General features: G+C 43.6%; 3 protein-coding genes across 5 annotated transcripts in view; all 3 read right to left on the bottom strand.

The window, feature by feature from the left end:
• Positions 1–4419, bottom strand: part of LOC119657424 (oxidoreductase-like domain-containing protein 1) — a 28021-nt gene extending 23602 nt beyond the window's left edge. The window contains exon 1 of the mRNA XM_038064326.1: positions 4187–4419. The gene's annotated coding sequence lies outside the window, so the exon portion shown is untranslated. The remainder of the gene's footprint in view (positions 1–4186) is intronic.
• Positions 4420–4710: 291 nt separating this feature from the next.
• LOC119658069 (STAM-binding protein-like A) lies at positions 4711–6904 on the bottom strand. The gene is made up of 7 exons (XM_038065327.1): positions 6724–6904; positions 6342–6663; positions 6105–6289; positions 5742–6042; positions 5563–5675; positions 5396–5498; positions 4711–5304 (listed from the first exon to the last, which is right to left on the bottom strand). The coding sequence occupies exons 1-7, from the start codon at positions 6837–6839 to the stop codon at positions 5242–5244; spliced, it is 1203 nt and encodes a 400-aa protein (XP_037921255.1). The 5' UTR covers positions 6840–6904; the 3' UTR covers positions 4711–5241.
• A 9400-nt stretch (positions 6905–16304) lies between these two features.
• The window catches only part of LOC119657942 (neutral ceramidase), a 33629-nt gene continuing 28913 nt past the window's right edge, over positions 16305–21020 (bottom strand). For all 3 annotated transcript variants that reach the window (XM_038065134.1, XM_038065132.1, XM_038065133.1), the window contains 3 exons: positions 17196–17426; positions 16752–17131; positions 16305–16557 (listed from right to left, as the gene is read on the bottom strand). In XM_038065134.1, coding sequence (XP_037921062.1) covers positions 16377–16557; positions 16752–17131; positions 17196–17426 — 792 coding nt within the window. In that variant the 3' untranslated portion in view covers positions 16305–16376. The remainder of the gene's footprint in view (positions 16558–16751; positions 17132–17195; positions 17427–21020) is intronic.

The raw sequence follows: 21020 nt of genomic DNA, 5'->3' as shown, positions 1-21020 counted from the left end.
CATTTGTTGGTGCTTCTGCTTTTCTGGTCTCTAACAACCCGCCCTTCCAGAAGGCCAGGGTGTTACCGACTCTGTTACCGTTTAGAGCATTTCGTATCTCTACATGATATGCTATCGAAAGCTTTTTTGACGCCAGGAGACACACATAGGGATATGGGAGGGATATTTATGCCGGCTGTTGAGAAAACTTTTCTTTTGTACCGCTCCGGTATCCTAGATCAGTTTTCGGATAGGATAATATTGCTCCCAATCGCTGTAGTAAGCAATATTATTACGTAAGGGAGAGTAGAAATAAAAATAGGAACAAAAATGTTCGTTTGAATTATTTATTCACACTCTCCCTTACCTAATAATATTGCTTACTACAACCATTGGGAGCAATATTATCCTACCCGAAAGCTTATCTAGGATACCGGAGCGGTACAAAAGAAAACTTTTCGATCCTGGTTCCCAGACATCTTTCATCGCGTTGGCTGCGGCAAACAAGTTAGCTTTGAAGAAGAGAAATGCGTCAGTATCGGGCATCGGTGGTGCTCATGCGGCAACTGTCCGGAAAACCGTCGAGCTCAAGATAAAACCAAATTTTATGTCTAACTTTGAGTTGGCGATTGAGGCTTATGTGCTACCAGCACTAACAACCTGGATGAAGATATGATTGAAAACGGATGGATGAGGAAGCTACAACTTGCAGACCCGAAATATAACGTTAAGGCAGGCATTGATCTGGTACTGGCAGCAAAAGCGTTTGAAGAGATAATCGAGCCAAAAATAAAGAAAGGAGATCCATTGATGGCCCAGAAGACGAAATTAGGCTGGGTTCTCTAGGGTAAAGTCCCCACCGAGTCACCTGAAGTTACGACGATGATATCTAATATATCTACAACGGAGTTCCATACGGTGCTCCAACGATTTTTCGAAACAGTGGTAGATCAGGATGAGGTAGCGGTTGCGAACGAATACGAGGTGATTTACGAAAGCGCGAGGCAGACAGAAGATACGTGGTCACGACCTTAAGATAGTGCCACTAGGGAATTCAAGGAACAGGGCATTAATGCGTCTAAAACAACTGGAAAAACGACTCGAGAAGGATGTTGAATTAAAGGAAGGTTATTACCAGGCGATGCAAGAGTACATCGACCTTGGTCACATTTGGCGAGTGACACCTTTTGTTGGAGAGGACTGAGACCTTCCGCATCATCCTGTAATACGATGTTTCTGCAAAAACTTCGAGTGGTTCCAGCTTAAACGACCTTCTACATACCGGCCCCAAATTGTAAGAGGACCTAGTGCAAATACTGCTAAGATGGAGGAAATTTAGATACGCAATTACATCCGATATCGAGAAAATGTTTCGGATGATTAATATCCAGCCATATCATAGGGACTTCCAACGAGTACAGCACTAGACCGACAAGGGACAAACCTATACAGGAATATGTACTGACAACGGTGTCATTTGCCGAAACTTCCGCACGGTTTCTTGTGGTTAGAACATTACTACAATTAGCAAAGGATGAGGGACAGAGATTCCCCATTGCAGCGGAAAGATTGCGAACAGATTTTTGGAGCGGAGCAGAGACGAAAGATGAAGCGCGTGATATGGTGCATGAAATGGGGGAGTTATTAAAAGCTGGCGGTTTTACCTTACGTAAATGGGCGACTAATGATCGCGAGTTATTAAGCGAGATTCCGATAGAATACAAAGACGTTGGACTACGCGAAATAGTACAAGACCGATCGCCACTCTGGGGCTTCTTTGGACCCCAGCGGCCGACGACTCCCAGTTCAAGACCGTGGCATATGATTAATCCCAAAAATTGACGAAACGGCAACTTCTGTCGAATATTGCAGCCATATACGACTCATTGCTCATGGCTCCAGAATTGTGTGGGATGACAACCCAGCGGAGGAGCTTCTGAACCAATGGAGGCACTTGGAAGCCGAACTATCGATGTTGGAGTCTATTAGAATCCCGCGATGGGTTTAGTACTCAAAGGTCCAAGGAAGTGAACTACATGGATAGTCTGATGCATCCGAGGCTGCGTATGCCGCTGTCGTCTATCTTAAGACAGTGGAAGCAAAGATAACTCTGCCAGCTGAACGGAGCTCTTCAAATAGCCGAATTGATGAAAATGGATCCACGGCGATGCAAGTGGAGATATTAAAAGTACAATGTTGGTGTGACTCGCCGATAGCATGGCTAAAAAAGGTTGCAGCAAGCCTGGAAAATTATGTTGGTAATCGGGTAACCAAGATTCGAAAAATTAGCGATAAACCCTTGTCTTGGGGGCATATAAAGTAGAAGGATAACCCGGCAGATTGTGCCGCTAGAGGAATAAGTCCCAAGGATCTTGCAGTGCACCCACTATGGTGGAAAGGTCCTCGATGCCTCGCAGGATATACTAGAATACTTTTCGTCATTTTCGAAGCTGGTAAGGGTGACGGCATATGCTCTACGCTTTGGAACGAAAGGAAAAGGAAGTATTTCTTCAAAGGAGTATGAAAGAAGTAGACTGCAGATTCTTCGATTGGCGCAGAAGGCTGAATTTGGCAAGGACATCGAAGACGTAGTCAAAAACAATCCGCTGCAGAAAAGTCTACAGAAGCTGTATCTGTTTGTTGATCATCAGGGTCTTCTGAGGGTTGGAGAACGGCTACGAAATGCAGATATATCAGAGGATCAGAAGCATCCGATTGTCTTATCGAGAGCACACCACGTTACTTGTCTGATCCACAGTCCGTCGTTTACATACGAATGCGCTATTGGATCCTCAACGACCAGCGAGTTATACGGGATGAATTGGATCGTTGCCTTGCTTGTGTGAGATACGCCAAAGACCACAGTCAGCAATCAATGGGCGATTTTCCTGCCGCCAGAATCACCGTTTTTACATTGCGGGGTGGATTATGCAGGCCCATTCAAGAAAATAATATCAAAGGGGCGATACACGACTACGTTGAAAGGATACGTCTACGTGTTTGTTTAAATGGTAACGAAGGCCGTGAATCTCGAATTGGTCAGTGATTTGTCAACCGAAGCATTTCTGGCAGCATTCAAACGATTTCCGGTAAGAAGAGGATTATGCTCGGAAATATACAGTGATCACGGCAATAACTTTCTGGGAGCCGAGAATCAGATGGATGGGGAGATGCAACAGGCGATAACTTCGTCAACAAAAAAGGTTGCAGCCATTTCCGTGAAAAATGGTGTCACCTGACGGTTCATTCCGGTAGCAACCTCACATTTTGGAGGATTGTGGGAAGCTGCAGTAAAATCAGCAAAGCGGCAACTTAAGTGTGTATTTGATGCGACGAAATTCCATTATCTAGTAATCCTGAAGACATCGAAGCATTGACACCGGGACACAATTTGGTGCAACGACCGTTGAAGGCATTACCGGAATTAAATAAATCACATCGGGATCTCTACGAGCGGTGGCAACAGCTGAAGGCACTTCACCAAACGGTCTGGAGTAGGTGGTCTCAGGAATATCTACACCATCTTCAATCCAGGGCAAAGTGGAGCAAGGAGGCACCTCACCTAAAGCCAGGACTAGTGCTCATCCGAGAATGAGACACCCTACCTGCACGATGGCCGTTGGCACGAATTCGTGAAGTGCAACCTGGGAGCGATGGAAAAGTTCGTGCAGTATCACGGCGCGCAAAAGAAACAAGTCGGAATAATGAATTTATGCCTTTTGCGGTACAAAAGAAAAGTTTTCTCTCTCGCACCTTTGGTATATCCAAGGTTATGATACCCATTACTCCCTTAGGAGAGATGCTAAAATGAATTCCAGAAACCTCTGAAGCAGTGCTAGCAATATGTCATCTACTCTGCGTGATTTCAGTGGTTTAAAGGTTCCCGCAGCCAACATTACTCTAGCTTCTGAGCAAACTTCTCATTCTATTTTCACGGAACACATACTGTACCTCGGATTTGTTTACAACAATTCACAATTTCATATTTATTCACAATGATTTCGGTGGAATGATAGAAAATGTGATACATGACACCGAAGACACAAACCACAAATACTTTTCTTTTATTGCAATTTTATGAATTAAAACCTCAATTATCAAGTACAATTCATCTAAATTAAGAAACAAATGCTTCCTAGGAATCCTTCACCAACATTTCTCGTGCAATCACTCATAAAAATATTATTAAACATTGACAGAAACGTACCTCGTCAGCTGTTATACAATGGAAGCAATCGGATCGAGGGTGTCAAGTCAATCTCGTCTGCAATTCTTCGGATTTTATCACCACCTCCTGAACGTCATCACTGGATAATTAGCCTGCACTGCTTGAATTTGGACCAATATTCTTTAGAAAAGTTGAGAAGTTGGGGAACTAAAAACGGCACCAGAAAAATCAGGCGCAATTTTGGCTGCTGAAAGCAAGAACAATTTCCCAGAACTGAAGAAATGTCACGGTAACGCGGGTAGGGGAGAGGCGTGAAATTGTGCCATCACAATCGTCTAAGGTGAACATTATGACCATCTGGTTGGTGGAGTGATATGGGGGAAGTGATTGCCAAAATACTGTTTATTTATTCAAATTTAGTCCAGAAAGGGAAATCTCCAACTGGTTGAATTAAAATGTTTGGATAGTAAACATATTCCAGACTATGACAAAGATGCCTCCTTAGTTTGGCGCTAATGCTGGTGCAACAGCCAATTCTTACAAAGAAAAAACTGGAATTAGAACGCTAATCACAATTTTCCGTTTATTAAATAGTCGACAACTAAACGATTAACACAGAACAGAAAATAGATCCTTGGGTTAGCCCAACCAGTATACATTCACGTAGTAGCTTACGATACGTCTTAGAAAAAATAACTTTCAACAAATTCGTGTCTGAACACCCAACACAAACGCTCATCGTCACAAAGTGAGTTTTTGGCTTTTTCACGTAGTACAAAATCGAAATTAATATCAAAACTCATTCGAATCATTTGGTTTTCCCTCGGGAATGCTTAGAACTTGGTAATATGCACAGTTGAGATTCCATTTTGCCAATTTGCGGGGTTTAGGTTGTCATCTTTTTGGTTCTTGATTATATTTTTTTTGGCGCTCGAGTGCGCGCTCTACGTTTCACAAACTTTGATATATAGAACTCCAGAAGCCACGGGTTAAAGCACTTAAATGAACAACTTATCAAGGTTTTCCTGCATTTTACTTTCTACTTGTCCACGACTGGCTTGATATGAGCCTTGACTGCTGCTGCCGCTCTGCAACTACCTCCTGAGATCAATCAGTTCAATTTTGGACTTTTCGTCGATGAAAATGTGAGGTGCCTCCTGGAAAATGAGGGAAAGAAATTAATCCAGTGAATATTGCATTACGGAGCACGGGAAACAATCGAAAGGAAATATTTTGTATTGTGCCTACCATAAAGAGCGGCGGATCATTGGGATGCGGATGAAAGCCCTGCAACCGGCACTGGGCAATGAAATCCAACCCATAATTTGGCGTTAAGCAGAAAAATCCAGTCCTGAAAAAACAAAATCAACACATTTAGATCGCTTCCACCTTCACTACCACTCTCCAGGTCTCACTCTTGATATTTTGGCGCGCAAACCACGGCAACTGCCTCGGGCATCATCATCTGATAAGAGCAATGCGTGTGAAGGTCGACCGATGATAAGAATGCGGTCTGGCTAGGGTGAGTCTGTGGAAATTAAAATGAGTCATTATCATTAGGAAAGCGTATTGACAGATGAGTCAGCTAACTTACGTGAATCCACCCCAGCGTGATCAGGTTCTGCTGGTCCTGGATGTCGAAAATCTCCTCCTCGTTCGTGGTCGTACAGCTGTCGGCCGTACCGTGCTGCTTGGGGACTATCACGTGCGTAATCGTGAGCCGATTGTGAGACAGGCTGCCTGCCAGGATGCCGCAAGTCTCGATGTTGTTGTTGGTGTTCTTGTTCGCAATGTTGAGAAACTTGGACATGGTGTCCTGGGGAATGATGACGGTGCGGAGAGCCCCTTCGATGAGGGATTCATTTGAGGGTTTCTGGCTGCGGTCGAATGCAGGTCTGCAGGAAAGGAACGTTACGTTCACACTAAATCCCAAAGAAATCAGAGCAAGGTGGCTTACCTTGGCGTCTTCTTATCATTATCCGGCAGCAGAAGTCCTGTTGAAGGCACGTTGTTCCGGTTCGAGCTCCCGGGGAAGTCGTTGGGGTAAACGACCTGATCGAGCAAACTCATGTCCGGGGCGGTCGGCTGGACCGTCGGATCGGCCTCAATCCGCAACGCATCGGGCGAAATCACCGTGTTTTGCTGCGATATTCACCAATTAACTCAGATTCCTTTTACAACCCCAAACTTTTACCTTTTCCTTCAGTGCCTCCTTTGCTCGCTCCAACTCCCTCGCTTTCTCCGCTTCCTTATTGGCCAAAAACTGAGCGTATTCCTTCTGGTACCGATCCAACAGCTTCACCTTCAACTTCTCCGTCACAGGAAGGACTTCCTTCAACTTGGCCTGGATCGGCTGCTTCGTACTCGCCGGGACGCTCTTATACTCCGGGTGAGACTGGACTCGTTCCAGAAACAGCGTCATGAACTTAATGTAGAGGATGTAGGCATTCTCGTGGTTTCCTTCTGACAAGTACACGTTGGCCATTCGCACCATTTCCATTCCGGATCGATAATACCTGAAAGCAGTCAAAACAGGTCAGACGAACGCCCATGGAAAAGGGTTGCGGGTTGTCTACCTGCGAATCGGAATGTTCGCGTCGACGTTCACCATATTCCCGTACGTCGCTAAGTGCCGGATCCGAGCCTGGGGCTCGACAATCCCCATCGCCGTGTAGTTCGCCACTTTTGACATGCTGGACGCGATTTTCAGACACTTGGCCCCGGTCCAGTTGCTATTGACAATGAGAATTTGACAGCGGGTGGAATGACACTTTCGAGATGATTCATTTCTGGTAGCGTTTCCTATTGGTTCTGTGATGGCAACGCTGCAAGTAAATCCAATTAGTTTCTATTGTGAATTGAAGATGGATTTGAAGCGATTTGTGGGGGAATTCACGCTTTTCAGATGGGAATTCCCCCAACATCACAACTTTAAATTTTAGGGGGATAATTGGTTCCATTGCCACGGGATTTGATGGTACGGGGCGGGAATGCGGGGGGATTACAGTTTCCGTGGCCCCGCGATTTGATGAAGGATTCTGATACAATGGCCCCAAATAAGACTAAAAAGAAAAATATTTGAAATTTCCTTTCGAGATATCGAAGGTCGAAGTTTCCGAATTAGGCCGTACCCAAAACATGTGGTTCGTCGCGGTTCCGATAGCCACGGGTTTTTATGATGGATTTTCGTAAAATAAAGCAAAATAAAATATTCCGACATCTCAATTAGCTTTTGGAATATTGAAAACTTTTCAATATCTCGCTTAGCTTTAGCTTTCCTCAAATTTCAGTTCGTTCGCTGCCATTTTGTTGTATTTTGTTATTCAATTTTAATTAAACAAACAATTTATTAAACTCTTTTGTTAGAAAGATATATAAAAAATTGTTTAGGATAGTGAGGGGTCCTAAGTCCACATTCACTTGATGTTGGACCGGACCAAATTGAGAGGAACGTACTGTCACGTTTTTCGGTCCACGGATACCTCGTTTGGGGCATGGCACCCAAGTATTTAAAAAGCGGGACTAACTATTCTTGAGCGATGTCCAGTCAAAATCTAAATACCTAATTTTTGGTGGGGACTTTAACTCACGGCACACTTCCTGGGGCGATTTGGCAAAAAACCGAAATGGGGTTGCCCTCGAAAAATGGATCCATAATCAAAGTCCATTAAACCAGCTTGAGATGATCTTGCCAGACACACCCACAAGGCCTGCGAGTCAGTCAATACTTGACTATTTTCTAATGTCCGCAGACGCCACTCTCACACTGCAGGTGTTAACGTGCAAAACTTTACCAGGGATGTCCGATCACTTCGCAGTTGAACTTATACTTTCCCTAAACTCTCAAGTGCAAAAGCGAGTACCCAGCACAATAAGATCATTCGCCCATACTAACTGGGATAAATTCAGAGCAGAATTAGCACCACAGCTAAACCTGAAAAAAATCACTGTCTCGCAAAATCTAACGGACAAAGAAATCGATGAGGCCATCATCTTGGCTACTGATACCATCAACTCTGCTACACAAAGGTCCTCAAAATCGATGAGATTCAGTTCAATAAACTGCCGCACGAGATAATGAAACATCTGAAAGTCATGCAAATCTGGCGCAGAAATCTCAAGCGAAACTTCCACAAAAATGGCAACAGAACTAACACGGAATATAAAGTGTTAATTTCTGGGATTAACTGCCTTAGCACATTAATCCGTTAAATGGTGGAACAATTCCGTAGCAAAGAATTCACCCGCAAGCTAGCAGATATGAAACCCGAATCTAATATGTTTGAACACATAAATAGGCTAACAGGCCACAACAGATCCAAAAACTTCTTTCTTACCAAGAACAATGAAAACATCGGCAGTGACGTTAGGAAAGCTCAAATACTCGCGGAGTCTTTCCTAAATCAACTTAACTCTCCTTCACCTAGTAATAACCAGGTCGTCAGTTCGATTGTAGAGACGACAATCAAAGACTTTCATTCAAACTAACTACCTTCTCCACCTTTAACCCATCCTGCAAACCAAATGACCTAAAAACTTTTTGAGCTTATCACAGCTCGCAGCCATCACTAAAAGCCTTAACGGCAAAAAATTAACCGGACCAGATGACATAGCAAAATTGTTTTCAAAAACCTCCCTAGGGCAACAATGAAGTTCCTTCTTGTAGTCTTCAACAACTGCATCAATAATGGTTACTTTCCCACTACTTGGAAAGTAGCAAAGATAATCGCCATTAAAAAAAAGGCGGCTCTCACGGACCACAAAACTTCAGGCCCGTCTCTCTCCGCTCCAACTTGGGTAAACTCTTCGAAAAAGTATGGACAATGAGATTAGTCGAACATTGCGATTGGAAAAACATTATTCCAAACCATCAATTCGGGTTCTGGATAAAGCACGGGACCCAACACGCACTAAACTACCTTCACGATTCAGTGAGTAGCAGACATAACGTCAATAACAAGCCCACAGTAGTGCGTGCATTAGACCTTGAAAAGGGTCAAGGGAATAATCTTCAAATTCAGCCTTGATTTCCCTATCCCGGTGACCAGGCTTATAATAAGTTTCTTCGAAGCTAAGCATTTTTACGTCAGCGTGAGAAATGATTATTCCGATCTCCTACCGGTCAGTTCTGGAGTACCGCAGGGATCCATTTCAGGACCTACACTCTACAACATTTTCACTTCCTACGCTCCAATCCCAGAGAGCGGCACAGAACTATTACAGTTCGCTGACGACACGCTTATCTTCTCGTCGATCCTCCGACCCGGTAAGGCAGCTATTGCTATAGAGAAATGCTTAACAGATCTCTGCAAGTACTACCAGACCTGGGGGATAAAAATCAACGAGGCCAAAACACAGGTTATTACTCTTCTGTGAAAATCCAGATACTTGGGATCTAGATCTATCCACAGAAACGCTAAACTCCACCCCATTGGCCACATTCTTAAGGCACTGCCAAATTGTGACTTCTGCATTAAAATCCGCCATTGTCTCTCTCTTCGACACTCCTTACCTGGTAAAGGTGCACAGAGGTTAAGCGCAAAATTGTGAGCGCTGTTAAAATATTAGACTTGTATTTGGTGATGAACATCTCAATACCCATTTAAATTTCTTTTAAGGGAACGTGCAATGGGGGACCGCAATACATAGGCGCTGTTGATGCTCGTGAGACATCAAACTGAGGATCGAAGAAAAAGGGTTTTGTTTGCTGCCGCAAGATACTAAACCCAGCCATCGGCACGTTCTTCGAAGGCACTTCTTGCCGTATTGAAGTACGTGATGTGGTTGCAATAATAATTTGTTTCGTCACTAAGATGCAGGCTACTAAAGCCTATAGACATTTGCTCTCTTGGCGTCATCATTGAAATGACTCCGAGTTTATCCGAAATACAATAGTTCATTACTACAGCTATTGTCGAGAAATAGCTGAAGTAATCGCTTCGCACCGCAACGTGGTACTAGGCGGTGAAGGTAAAATGGGGTCCAGATTGATGAGACCTTTCTCACTAAAAGAAAACATAATAGGGGCCGAACTGGTCATACATTTCGAACTATGTGGATTTTTCAACATCCAGGATATGCACCGACATGTTCGGCCCTAGTACATTTCATTTGCCAACAAATCACAGAAAAGGTGAATATTTTGAAGAATCCAATCCCATCAATACTGTCAATGATTTAGAGAACCAAAACCGATTTTTCTCAAAAATCAATCAAATGTTGCAGGTCATCTCGTTTATTACACCAATACATGCCTCTGTTCTTTTACAGAAAGGTGTACCTAGATAAGTATAGAGATGATCTTGGTTCTCAGATCATGCAGTTCCTTCTTGATAGAAAGCATCCAGGGGTGGTAGACGAAAATTTACAGGATGGCCTTAAATTGAATGATGTAGATCCGCCCTCACTCTCTCCGGAACAGGAAAAACGGTATTTGCTCCGCAAAGGGACCTCTCCTCAATGAATGAGCGGGTGAAACAGAAAAGGACATTGACAGGGCAGTTGCTGAAGATACTTCCGAATTGGATTTTACCATCGAGGAAGTATTTTAAGACTCTTCCGAGTCACTACACACCAAGAGGGGTTTGGAGTAATTAAATACTTTTGGAGTGACGAACCAAAGGGTCCCCTTTTCGGTGGAGATGAAATGCGTTAGACAATACCTTCCCGTGATGCATTTCGAGTATAAAAGTTCTTTTATAGGCAAATTTGTTTAAAAGTTGTGAGGAAACCAGAAGCTGGGTGCTTCCGGTATAAACATTTTTTGGTCGGGGCCAGCCTAGTCAGTCTCATCAATTTCGTCGGAATACCGAATTCCCTCATGGCTGTGTACAGTTTTACTCTAGCTATGCTATCATAGGCGACTTTAAAGTCGATGAAAAGATGGTGCAGCTAATGTCCATATTCCAACAGTTTTTCCATCCCTTGCCACAGAGAGAAAATCTGATCTGTTGCTGATTTGCTTGGAGTGAAGCCTCTTTGGCATGGGCTGATGATGTTTTGGACGTATGAGGCTATCCAACCTAGCCAAATAGCGGAGAATATCTTATAGATCATCATCAACGGCGCAACAACCGGTATCCGGTCTAGGCCTGCCTTAATAAGGAACTCCAGATATCCCGGTTTTGCGCCGAGGTCCACCAATTCGATATCCCTAAAAGCTGTCTGGCGTCCTGGCCCACGCCATCGCTCCATCTTAGGCAGGGTCTGCCTCGTCTTCTTTTCCTACCATAGATATTGCCCTTATAGACTTTCCGGGTGGGATCATCTTCATCCATACGGATTAAGTGACCCGCCCACCGTAACCTATTGAGACGGATTTTATCCACAACCGGACGGTCATGGTATCGCTCATAGATTTCGTCATTGTGTAGGCTACGGAATCGTCCATCCTCATGTAGGGGGCCAAAAATTCTTCGGAGGATTCTTCTCGCGAACGCGGCCAAGAGTTCGCAATTTTTCTTGCTAAGAACCCAAGTTTCCGAGGAATACATGAGGACTGGCAAGATCATAGTCTTGTACAGTAAGAGCTTTGACCCTATGGTGAGACGTTTCGAGCGGAACAGTCTTTGTAAGCTGAAATAGGCTCTGTTGGCTGACAACAACCGTGCGCGGACTTCATCATCGTAGTTGTTATCGGTTGTGACTTTCGACCCTAGATAGGAGAAATTGTCAACGGTCTCAAAGTTGTATTCTCCTATCCTTATTCTTGTTCGTGTTTGTGTTTGACCAGTGCGGTTTGATGTTGTTGGTTGATTCGTTTTCGGTGCTGACGTTGCCACCATATATTTTGTCTTGCCTTCATTGATGTGCAGCCCAAGATCTCGCGCCGCCTGCTCGATCTGGATGAAGGCAGTTTCTACGTCTCGGGTGGTTCTTCCCATGATGTCGATATCGTCAGCATAGGCCAGTAGTTGGGTGGACTTGAAGAGGATCGTACCTCTTGCATTCACCTCAGCATCACGGATCACTTTCTCGAGGGCCAGGTTAAAGAGGACGCATGATAGCGCATCCCCTTGTCGTAGACCGTTGTTGATGTCGAATGGTCTTGAGAGTGATCCTGCTGCTTTTATCTGGCCTCGCACATTGGTCAGGGTCAGCCTAGTCAGTCTTATTAATTTTGTCGGGATACCGAATTCTCTCATGGCCGTGTACAGTTTTACCCTGGCTATGCTATCATGGGCGACTTTAAAGTCGATGAACAGATGGTGCAATTGTTGTCCATATTCCAACAGTTTTTCCATCGCTTGCCGCAGAGAGAAAATCTGATCTGTTGCTGATTTGCCTGGAGTGAAGCCTCTTTGGTATGGGCCAATGATGTTCTGGGCGTATGGGGCTATCCGGCCTAGCAAGATAGTGGAGAATATCTTATAGATGGTACTCAGCAACGTGATACCCCTATAATTGCTGCACTGTGTGATATCTCCCTTTTTATGTATGAGACAGATTATGCCTCGTTGCCAATCGTCAGGCATTGATTCACTGTCCCATACCTAGAGCACAAGTTGATGAACCACTTGGTGTAACTGGTCGCCTCCATATTTAACCAATTCGGCTGTAATTCCATCGGCTCCTGGCGACTTATGATTTTTTAGCCGATGAATTGCACGGACTGTTTCTCCTAAACTTGGTGGTGGCAGTATTTGTCCGTCGTCTTCAGTTGGCGGGACCTCCAACTCGCCGATGTTCTGGTTGTTCAGTAGCTCATCAAAGTACTCAACCCATCGCTCTAATATGCCCATTCTGTCGGAAATCAGATTTCCCTCTTTGTCTCGGCAGGATGAGCATCGAGGTGTATAAGGCTTCATCCTGCTGACTTGTTGGTAAAACTTCCGCGCCTGGTGCGGTTGCTCCCTGTACTTTTCTAGTTCACAGACTTGTTGGTTCTCCCAGGCTTCCTTTTTCCGTCTGTGAAGTCGCTTCTCCGCTCGACGGAGTTCGTGATAAGTCTCTGCGCGTGCCCGCGTTCTTTGAGAATGCAACATTACTCGGTATGCGGCATTCTTCCGTTCCGTTGCTAGCTTACATTCATCGTCAAACCAGCCGTTCCGACTCCTTTTGCGGCTGGGGCCAAGTATATTTGTGGCCGTATCCATGATAACGTTCTTCAGGTGGTTGTGAAGATCATTAGTTGATGCTTCATCTCCAGGTCCTCTGTTGATTGCGGTTATTGCGGCATCCATTTCCCTCTTATAGGTGTCGCGGAGGGTTGTGTTGTGGATGGCTTCCGTGTTCACTCTCACCTGATTGTCAGAGGGGATTCTAGGTGGTATTGTTATTCGAGCTCGGAACACCATGCCATGCTCCTATATGTTCTGACATTCATCAAGGCTGAGAGGTGGCGGCGTTCGATCAACACGTGGTCAATTTGGTTGAAAGTGGTCCCGTCTGGAGAGGCCCACGTATGTTTGTGGACCGCTTTCCGCGCAAACCAGGTACTTCCAACAACCATTTCGTGTGACCCTGCTAATTGAATAGTCCGCAGTCCGTTATCATTTGTTTTTTCGTGTAAGCTATGGGAGCCAACGTATCGCCTGAATTCGGGCTCCTTCCCTACTTGGCTGTTAAAATCCCCAAGTATGATTTCGATATCATATCTGGGACAGGCTTCGAGGGTTCTTTCTACTGCCTCGTAGAAGGTATCCTTCTCCGACTCTGCAGTCTCCTCTGTAGGGGCGTGAACGTTTATGAGGCTTATATTTCTAAACTTGCCTCGCAAGCGCAGAGTGCATAGCCGTTCGCTTATGCTTTCAAAGCCGATAACAGCAGGTTTCATTTTTTGGCTGACTAAGAAACCTACTCCGAGCACATGGTTTACTGGATGGCCACTATAATATATGGTGTAGCGGCTCTTCTCCAGGAAACCGGTCCCTGTCCAACGCATCTCCTGTAACGCTGTTACATCAGCCCTATATTGGGACAGGGTAGCTGCTTATCAGCTTCATCTCTGTACAGGGAGCGCACGTTCCATGAGAAAATGCGCAAATCATTGTTCCTTTGTCGTTGCCGGGTCCGTCGTTTTAAAATCCACTTTTGTTTTTAGTAAGACGGTTTCCTGTCTGTGTCGCTCCCAGGATTTACGGATGTAAGGATATCTTCTAAGGACAGATAGTTTGCAAAATCCTTGGGGAATAAAACCTTTCGAAGTGTCTTCGTCTTGGGTTCGAGGAATCCAGCCAGCTGCTTATGACACTGCCTGTATGCCTATTCAGAGTGGAAGAGAAAGAGGGGGCCCCTAAATATGAAGAAACTTTAATAAAATTATGTAAACTTCCGAGGGTTTGCCCGTTTCTCCCTACGGCCTTGGATGCAGTTCTGCTACCTCCTCATCTTCGAATAAGGTACAGATAGTCGAGTAAGCCGTTTCTATTTTCTTTAGCTAGTACTGCAGAGATCCGGGCTTCGGTTAGCAGTCTTACCAGAGTTTTCATGTGTCTTTTCCTTAAAGGTAATAAAAGCACAATAAATTTTAATCAGAAAGCCACTGGTTTCTATAATATGTTGCCTTGAAATATATTGATGTCTGCTACACGCTAAGCAATTGCATAACTATATAAATAAGTTAGCCTAGTATGAGCCTTAATTCCACCCTCGGCAGCTTCACTCACTTAAATGATGAAGGAGTTAGGCTCGTTTTGTTTTAGACGCTTGTACATCCTGCGTTATTGATTTTCGCCGTCTATAATTCATTACCCCTCCAGTCGATGGGCTAACTGATTGAGCTTTTGGTCCCGCGTGGCTCTTGTAGCCTGTTGATTTCCAAGTGCAGGTTTCGGGTGATGCGATAACTTTTAATCGCGTCATATTGTCAGAGAGATTTTAGCAGGTTCGTACTTCTTAGATAGGATTCATTCTGGCAAATCTATTTACTGCGTATACCTCCGCCTGAAACATACTGACACCTTATGTCTCCTGTTCTTTTCATATATTCCATTCTTTGTTCCGTCCTCAGTCTTGGATTCAACTGTATAGCACAGTGTGTGATTATCCATATCTACCTTTCCGATAGCAGCAGTATTTGAGCGACTTGGAATAACTAGCTTTGTGATCGGCGCATCAACGAACATCTCAAATTCAAACTTTACCAGAGTTTTTAACGGACTCATCTGAAGTGGCTCTTGCCACGAAGCCTCACCGAAGGTTATCTGGTAACATGGAAACCGAGATGGCCTTTCGAGAGCATATACTCCAGGAGAATTCCCAAACAATATACGCCTGGCCAGGTTATTTGCGGTTGGCCATCTTGTGGGAGTTTCATGGTGTTTGTGGTTATGCCCCTACCGCGGAGAGAGCTCCTTGTGAGCCCAAGCGTGGAATTGCCCTATACAACTCGCCTTTGTTGAGGCAGAGGTATTAGATACACCTCGCATCCAATGGTATGAATGCTGAGCCTATACTCAGTATAAACCAATACCGCTGTTCTAGTCATGGCGGGGCTCTGATTGTAGTCTCTGATTGTAGTCTCTGATTGTAATCTCCAATCAAATCCGAAGAAGACCGTGGGACTATGACTCCACGGTAGGTGCTCACGTTAAACCCCCAGGACCTTCATTCAAAATTAGGATATCCGCGATCGATATGGGGTTGCACCAATCGTGGAAAAATTACGAATAAGGCGTCTTCGAAGCTGATGTAATTCGCGCTAACGAGAATTTACTTGAACAAGATTGGTCTGAACATAGAAGTTAATGGGAAACGACCAAAAGGCAGGCCGAAAAAATGGTATCTTGATACGTTGAATGGTATTTTGAAGCATAACGACTGCATCTCGATCAGTCGATCAAGAGGAGCCCGCCACGCTTCTGAGCGAACAAAGGCAGAAGAACAGTTTTGTGATTGCCTGTTCGTATGCCACGGGAGCCCACATTTAAAGCTTGTACCCTATTCTTTTATCATGAGGTCGCAGGGTGGAAACTGTAGTAGCGTCTTTAAAGCAAGGAGGTGTACTCCAGCTGATAGCCGTAATGCAGAAGCAGATGAGTCTTTGCAGAGAAGACAGTTTTTTCATTCCCTTCAAGCGGTATTTCAGCTTCACTAACCGTCTCATTATATTCACTGATTTCAAAAAATTATCTTTTTCCTTGAAGCCCGAAGGTGTAGAAATATATAAAACGACTTTCTTTTAAAAACAAGACATACAATTATAAAACAACCTTCCAACAGTAAAAAATATTAAAGCTTTATTCTTAACCGAAACTTAATATCTAGATAGATAAGTCTTTTGACTAGTTTAGTCGCTAACTGTAAAATGACGAGTTGTCCCTTCATACGGGAACACTCCACCTAGGATGTATTTGTAATGCCCGAAATGCTTTATCCTATAAATTCCAGGCTCTGTATCTTCGCCTATTTCCCAGCTTATGTGGACTTCGCTAAATCCTAATAAAACGTTTACCCGTTCCCATTCGAACCTGAAACGATGGTTAATACGTTTCATTAGAAATTTCCTTTTTACTGGATACGCAAATTCCTTTAAGGCTAGTGAACAAGGACTCATTTTATCAATGGAAACATACTGGCCCACTTGTGTCCTTGTTTGTGCTCTTTCTAGATAGCACCTGAAGAGTAGGCAACGTCTTCTTTCAAAAAGTCAATATATACATACCTCGTTTCCCAATTGGCATCTGTTAATACAACTTCCCAATTGTCCTTCCCGGTCTGTCGTTCAACAGTTAAAAAGGTTTTTTCCAGGAGAAGATTGTTTCGAGGATTGCCTGATATAAATGAAGAGCGAACGGTCTCACCAATTGAATAATTTGAATGCGGCTCGATTAAGCAAGCTCCAAAGTCGTATCCAATTCGATGAGCGTCGAAAAGGACACCTGTATTGAAGGAAATGACTTGACTATCCAGCTTCGGAGGATCAGGTCCTGGTTTAATTCGAATTTGCTTCATTAGTGCTTTGGTGAGTTTTTGGTACTGATCAATGTAGATGGTGAGAGTTTGAGGTCCATAGATTGTCGACGCAGCTTCATATCGTTGAGCCTGAGGAGATAAGCAGGAGGGTTAGGAAATAGATGAGTCATAAAAGGAAAATACAAAGCTTTACTCGATATTCTTCTGGTGTAGTGATATAACTTGTGTACATATTCGATAGCCCAGCTAAGATGACCTGGAACTCTTCTTTGGATGCTTCGACTGCAGCTTTCCTGACTTGATTCCGCAAACGGCGTCCTGCCATAGTTGTGAATTCACCAGGCACTGCAGTGATTAGGACGTCTCCAATTTTTAGGATTTGTGTTGCGACTATTTTTGGTTGCCATTCGGATGGGAATCGAGCCTGAAATTTAAAATGATTTGAAGAATGTTGAAAAGGTTGTGCTAAAGTTAGAAATAAATTGTGATATAAGAAATGTTCCCATACAAACAAAAGGGTACAATTGAATCGTCGAACTGTAAGGAGAAAACTCGGACCCGGGGCGAAAATTTATGGAAAATGGCTCGTTGGGTTGCGGGCAGGGGTTTGAGGAACCACTTCAGCTATTCCACAATTACTTATCATGTCAAGGCTGCTTTATGGGTAACCTAAGAATAGTAGTAATGAATGTGAGATGCGTATGTCGAAGACTTTTCTGGCATTGCCCTCTGGGTAAAAAACCCAAGGACGAGTCTGGAAATGGATGGACTCAATGAACATGACGACGTAAATGATTTATGGATGTTTGTATAGACTTTGAGCTAAGAAGACTATATACTGGGGGTGTCAATCCACCGGCAAAGGGCTCGGAATCTATGTTAATTGTGTACCTTTCGGGAAGACAAGAGGTAAGCAAGTGGCCCGGGACCCATGTAGTTAATGTATTGGTGCGTTGATGTCGCCTAGATGGTTTTCTTCTGCAGCAGCAAGAAGCGTATGCATTCGAAAAAATTAATCTTGGATGCATCTATTTATTTACTTTTAACGTCCTATGAGAACAAACATGGATCAATTGCCAAGAATGTTGCGCGTGTGTGCTTCCACCAAGCTTCCTACAGAAGAATTTTGAAACATCATTCGCTTAGTGGTTCCATTAAGATCTATTACCGTTAATTCGAAATGAATCTTCAAGGAAGTTCTGCCTTTGGTTCCTACTGGGCTGTTAGAGGCCATAAACAGCTGTGCAATGTCTATTGTTATGACAGATGCTGCCACGTGCTCGTGCCACGTGGGCACAGATCAATTTTGGTCACACAACTCCCATCGGTGCCGAAAATGTGCAATGATTTCCCCTTTCCATAAAATTTCAAAGAATGCGCTGGGAGTTGAATCTCCTGTATATAGTCCTCATGTTTTGAGCAATGAAAAGCCTCCTTGAACATGGCACATGATACAAAATTGTAGCCAGCTAGGAAACAAAATTACTAAGCGTCGTTTTCTGGAAATTCTGGATAAAACTACAAAATATAGTAGTTTTCCCTACCTACAGGTAAGTAGACATTTGACTCCGGAATATTTTTAGACAATTTTACAATATAGTGGGTCTAATCTCAAAGAAAAAATAAGACCATATCCTAGGTAGGAGGATAAGCCATTTTTCGAGAAGAAGAAAACGGTTTACGTCGAAATTTTCGCGTTCGCACCATTCAAATCGGTTATAACATTTTAAGCACTAGACGGAAAGCCAACATCAAGCCAGCTAGTATGGAACTCCCAAGAGGTCGTGTCTATATTCAACCGACTGATTTTAGTCAAGCTGGCAAGGGTGCTAAGGGACTCGTACCTTATTGGCAATAAAGTGTCAACAGAGTGTCAACAGACTCAAGGGTCTGATTCTAAACAGTTGAGATTCGGCGTGTCATGCACTGTAAGGACTTTTATGAAGGGTTATCTGTAGTTCGGACGAGTGAGAGAGTTGGTGACTGCTCTGTATTTAACATGCGACTGCCTGGCTTCCTTAGACTTAAGATGAAGATACCTTGGTGGAATTTGTTCAGTGAAGAGTCTGCATGCACTTTTCTTTTAGAAAACATGCTTAAATTCGAGGGAACCTGCTGAAGCGTATAATGCAAACTGCAGTGGCCCTATTATGACCTGAGTGCTTGGAACTATAATTTGTCATTCAGTCTTATCTACTTAGTTAAATATTTTGGCTTTAGTATCCCCAATTGTTTATGAAGCTACGTAGATTTGACCTTGTGAATCCAAGAAAAGAATTGGGTCATGATTACTTCATTGAATTGAATGGTTCAGGTGGTGAAGTGACAAAGTTGTAAATGAAAAATTGCACCTAAAAAATAATAAGAAAATAGTCAATCACTAAAGAAAAATATACTTTTGTGCTCAAGAGATTCAGAGATTGGAAGATTCTGCGTCAGAATTTTGGTTTCATTTGTGGCCTTTCAAAGCTCCCCTATTTCATCTTTCTCTGTAGCCCTTGTTCCATTCAGTAGCATGGTCAATCTGTCCAGATTCCACTCTTTCTCCTGCGTCGACCGGCTTGTATTTGGTCATTCAACGTGTGAATCCATCACGTTGTCGGTTTGCTTTTTGATTATTTTTCATTGACTTGGATGTTCAGGACAGAATAGCCAACGAGTTATAATCGAAGACATTTGGGACAGGGTAAAAAAGGCAGCGGTAGATTCTAGATTCAAGGCAGGGACTGCTTAAATAGAAAGAAAACTGACATCCTTCTTAGTCAGTACCGATACCGAAGGATGGTATGCCAATAATGCTTTATTTGGACAAGAAGTTTGAGACACGATAAGGAAAAGGGCTAACATAAATTCACGCCATAGACATATGTGTTACTTTAATCTCCATAGGAACCATAGAAGGCAGAACCTTGTGACATAGGTAGTTATCAAGGCGACTAGATCGACATAGGTAACTCTAAACTAATATAAGAATACTCCGGGTTCAAGTTTAGTGGAGCAGCAGATGAACTTGCCATGAAACGAGCAGACACACCATTCTATCAGCCTAATTCTTTTGTGAAATTGGGAATGGTTCGCGGTTATGGCTCTTAGAACAGAAAAGGGGGGGGGGGAACAATTCAAAGAAAGTGTTTGAAGGATTCTTTCAACCTTACCAAGAGAAGCCTTAAGATCATAATAAGAACGATACGATATTCTATACAGATTCTTTGGGAGATCACAGATTCGTTCGCCAGCTTACTGCGCCAGGTCACCACTGTCTGCTGGAATCCAGATGAATTAATCTTCTTCAAAGTGGAATTCGCCAATGAAACTGTGAATGGCATTCTTCTCACGCAAATAGCATAGCTGCGCTGGTCCAGCTGTTTGGTAAGTATGGGGTAACAGTGTCAGATGTAGTAACTTTCGTGAAGGACTCTAGTTTAATGAGTTCCTTCGTAGTGGTGGTGGCACATTTTGGAACCCTGCACAACCCCGCAGCTGAATAGATGTATGTTGCTCAATTGGCCTTGGGGGTGGCGCATATTTCAGCTAGGATCGGATTAGACTTTTACAGACTTGAGGTGAAACCCAGTTTTTGGTCAAAATGTTTCTAAAATGCACTACCACTCTAAGCAGCAGTAACCATGTCCATATTGGTAAATATGTAGCTCGAGGAGATGGGGGTATGTGTAGGTCCCAGCGATCAGTTTTCATATACTGGGCCAGCGAGGCCATCAGATCTTGGCGAATATAAACGGCTCTCTGGTGGAAAGAAATGAAGACTCCTCTTTGAAAACACATTTCCGAAATATGAAACGATTTCTCCTATTGGTATGTATCTAGTATTTCTCCAGGTGACATCTTTTAGGATAATAATAATGCCGCTTATTCGAAATTTTTTTCTCTGTCGAAATTGATTCAAACTTCTGCTTTTGATTGCGTGAATCCTTGCGAACTCACACTTTAGGGCAGAATTAATGGTAAATTTTTTGACACTAAAACCCGTGGTTAAGCTGGAGGTAGCTCTTCAGACGTT

The sequence above is a fragment of the Hermetia illucens genome, chromosome 5, assembly GCF_905115235.1.
Source record: "Hermetia illucens chromosome 5, iHerIll2.2.curated.20191125, whole genome shotgun sequence".
Lineage (NCBI taxonomy): Eukaryota > Metazoa > Arthropoda > Insecta > Diptera > Stratiomyidae > Hermetia > Hermetia illucens.
The sequence above is the reverse complement of the archived record's forward strand: the minus strand, read 5'-3'. Positions and strand labels throughout refer to the sequence as shown.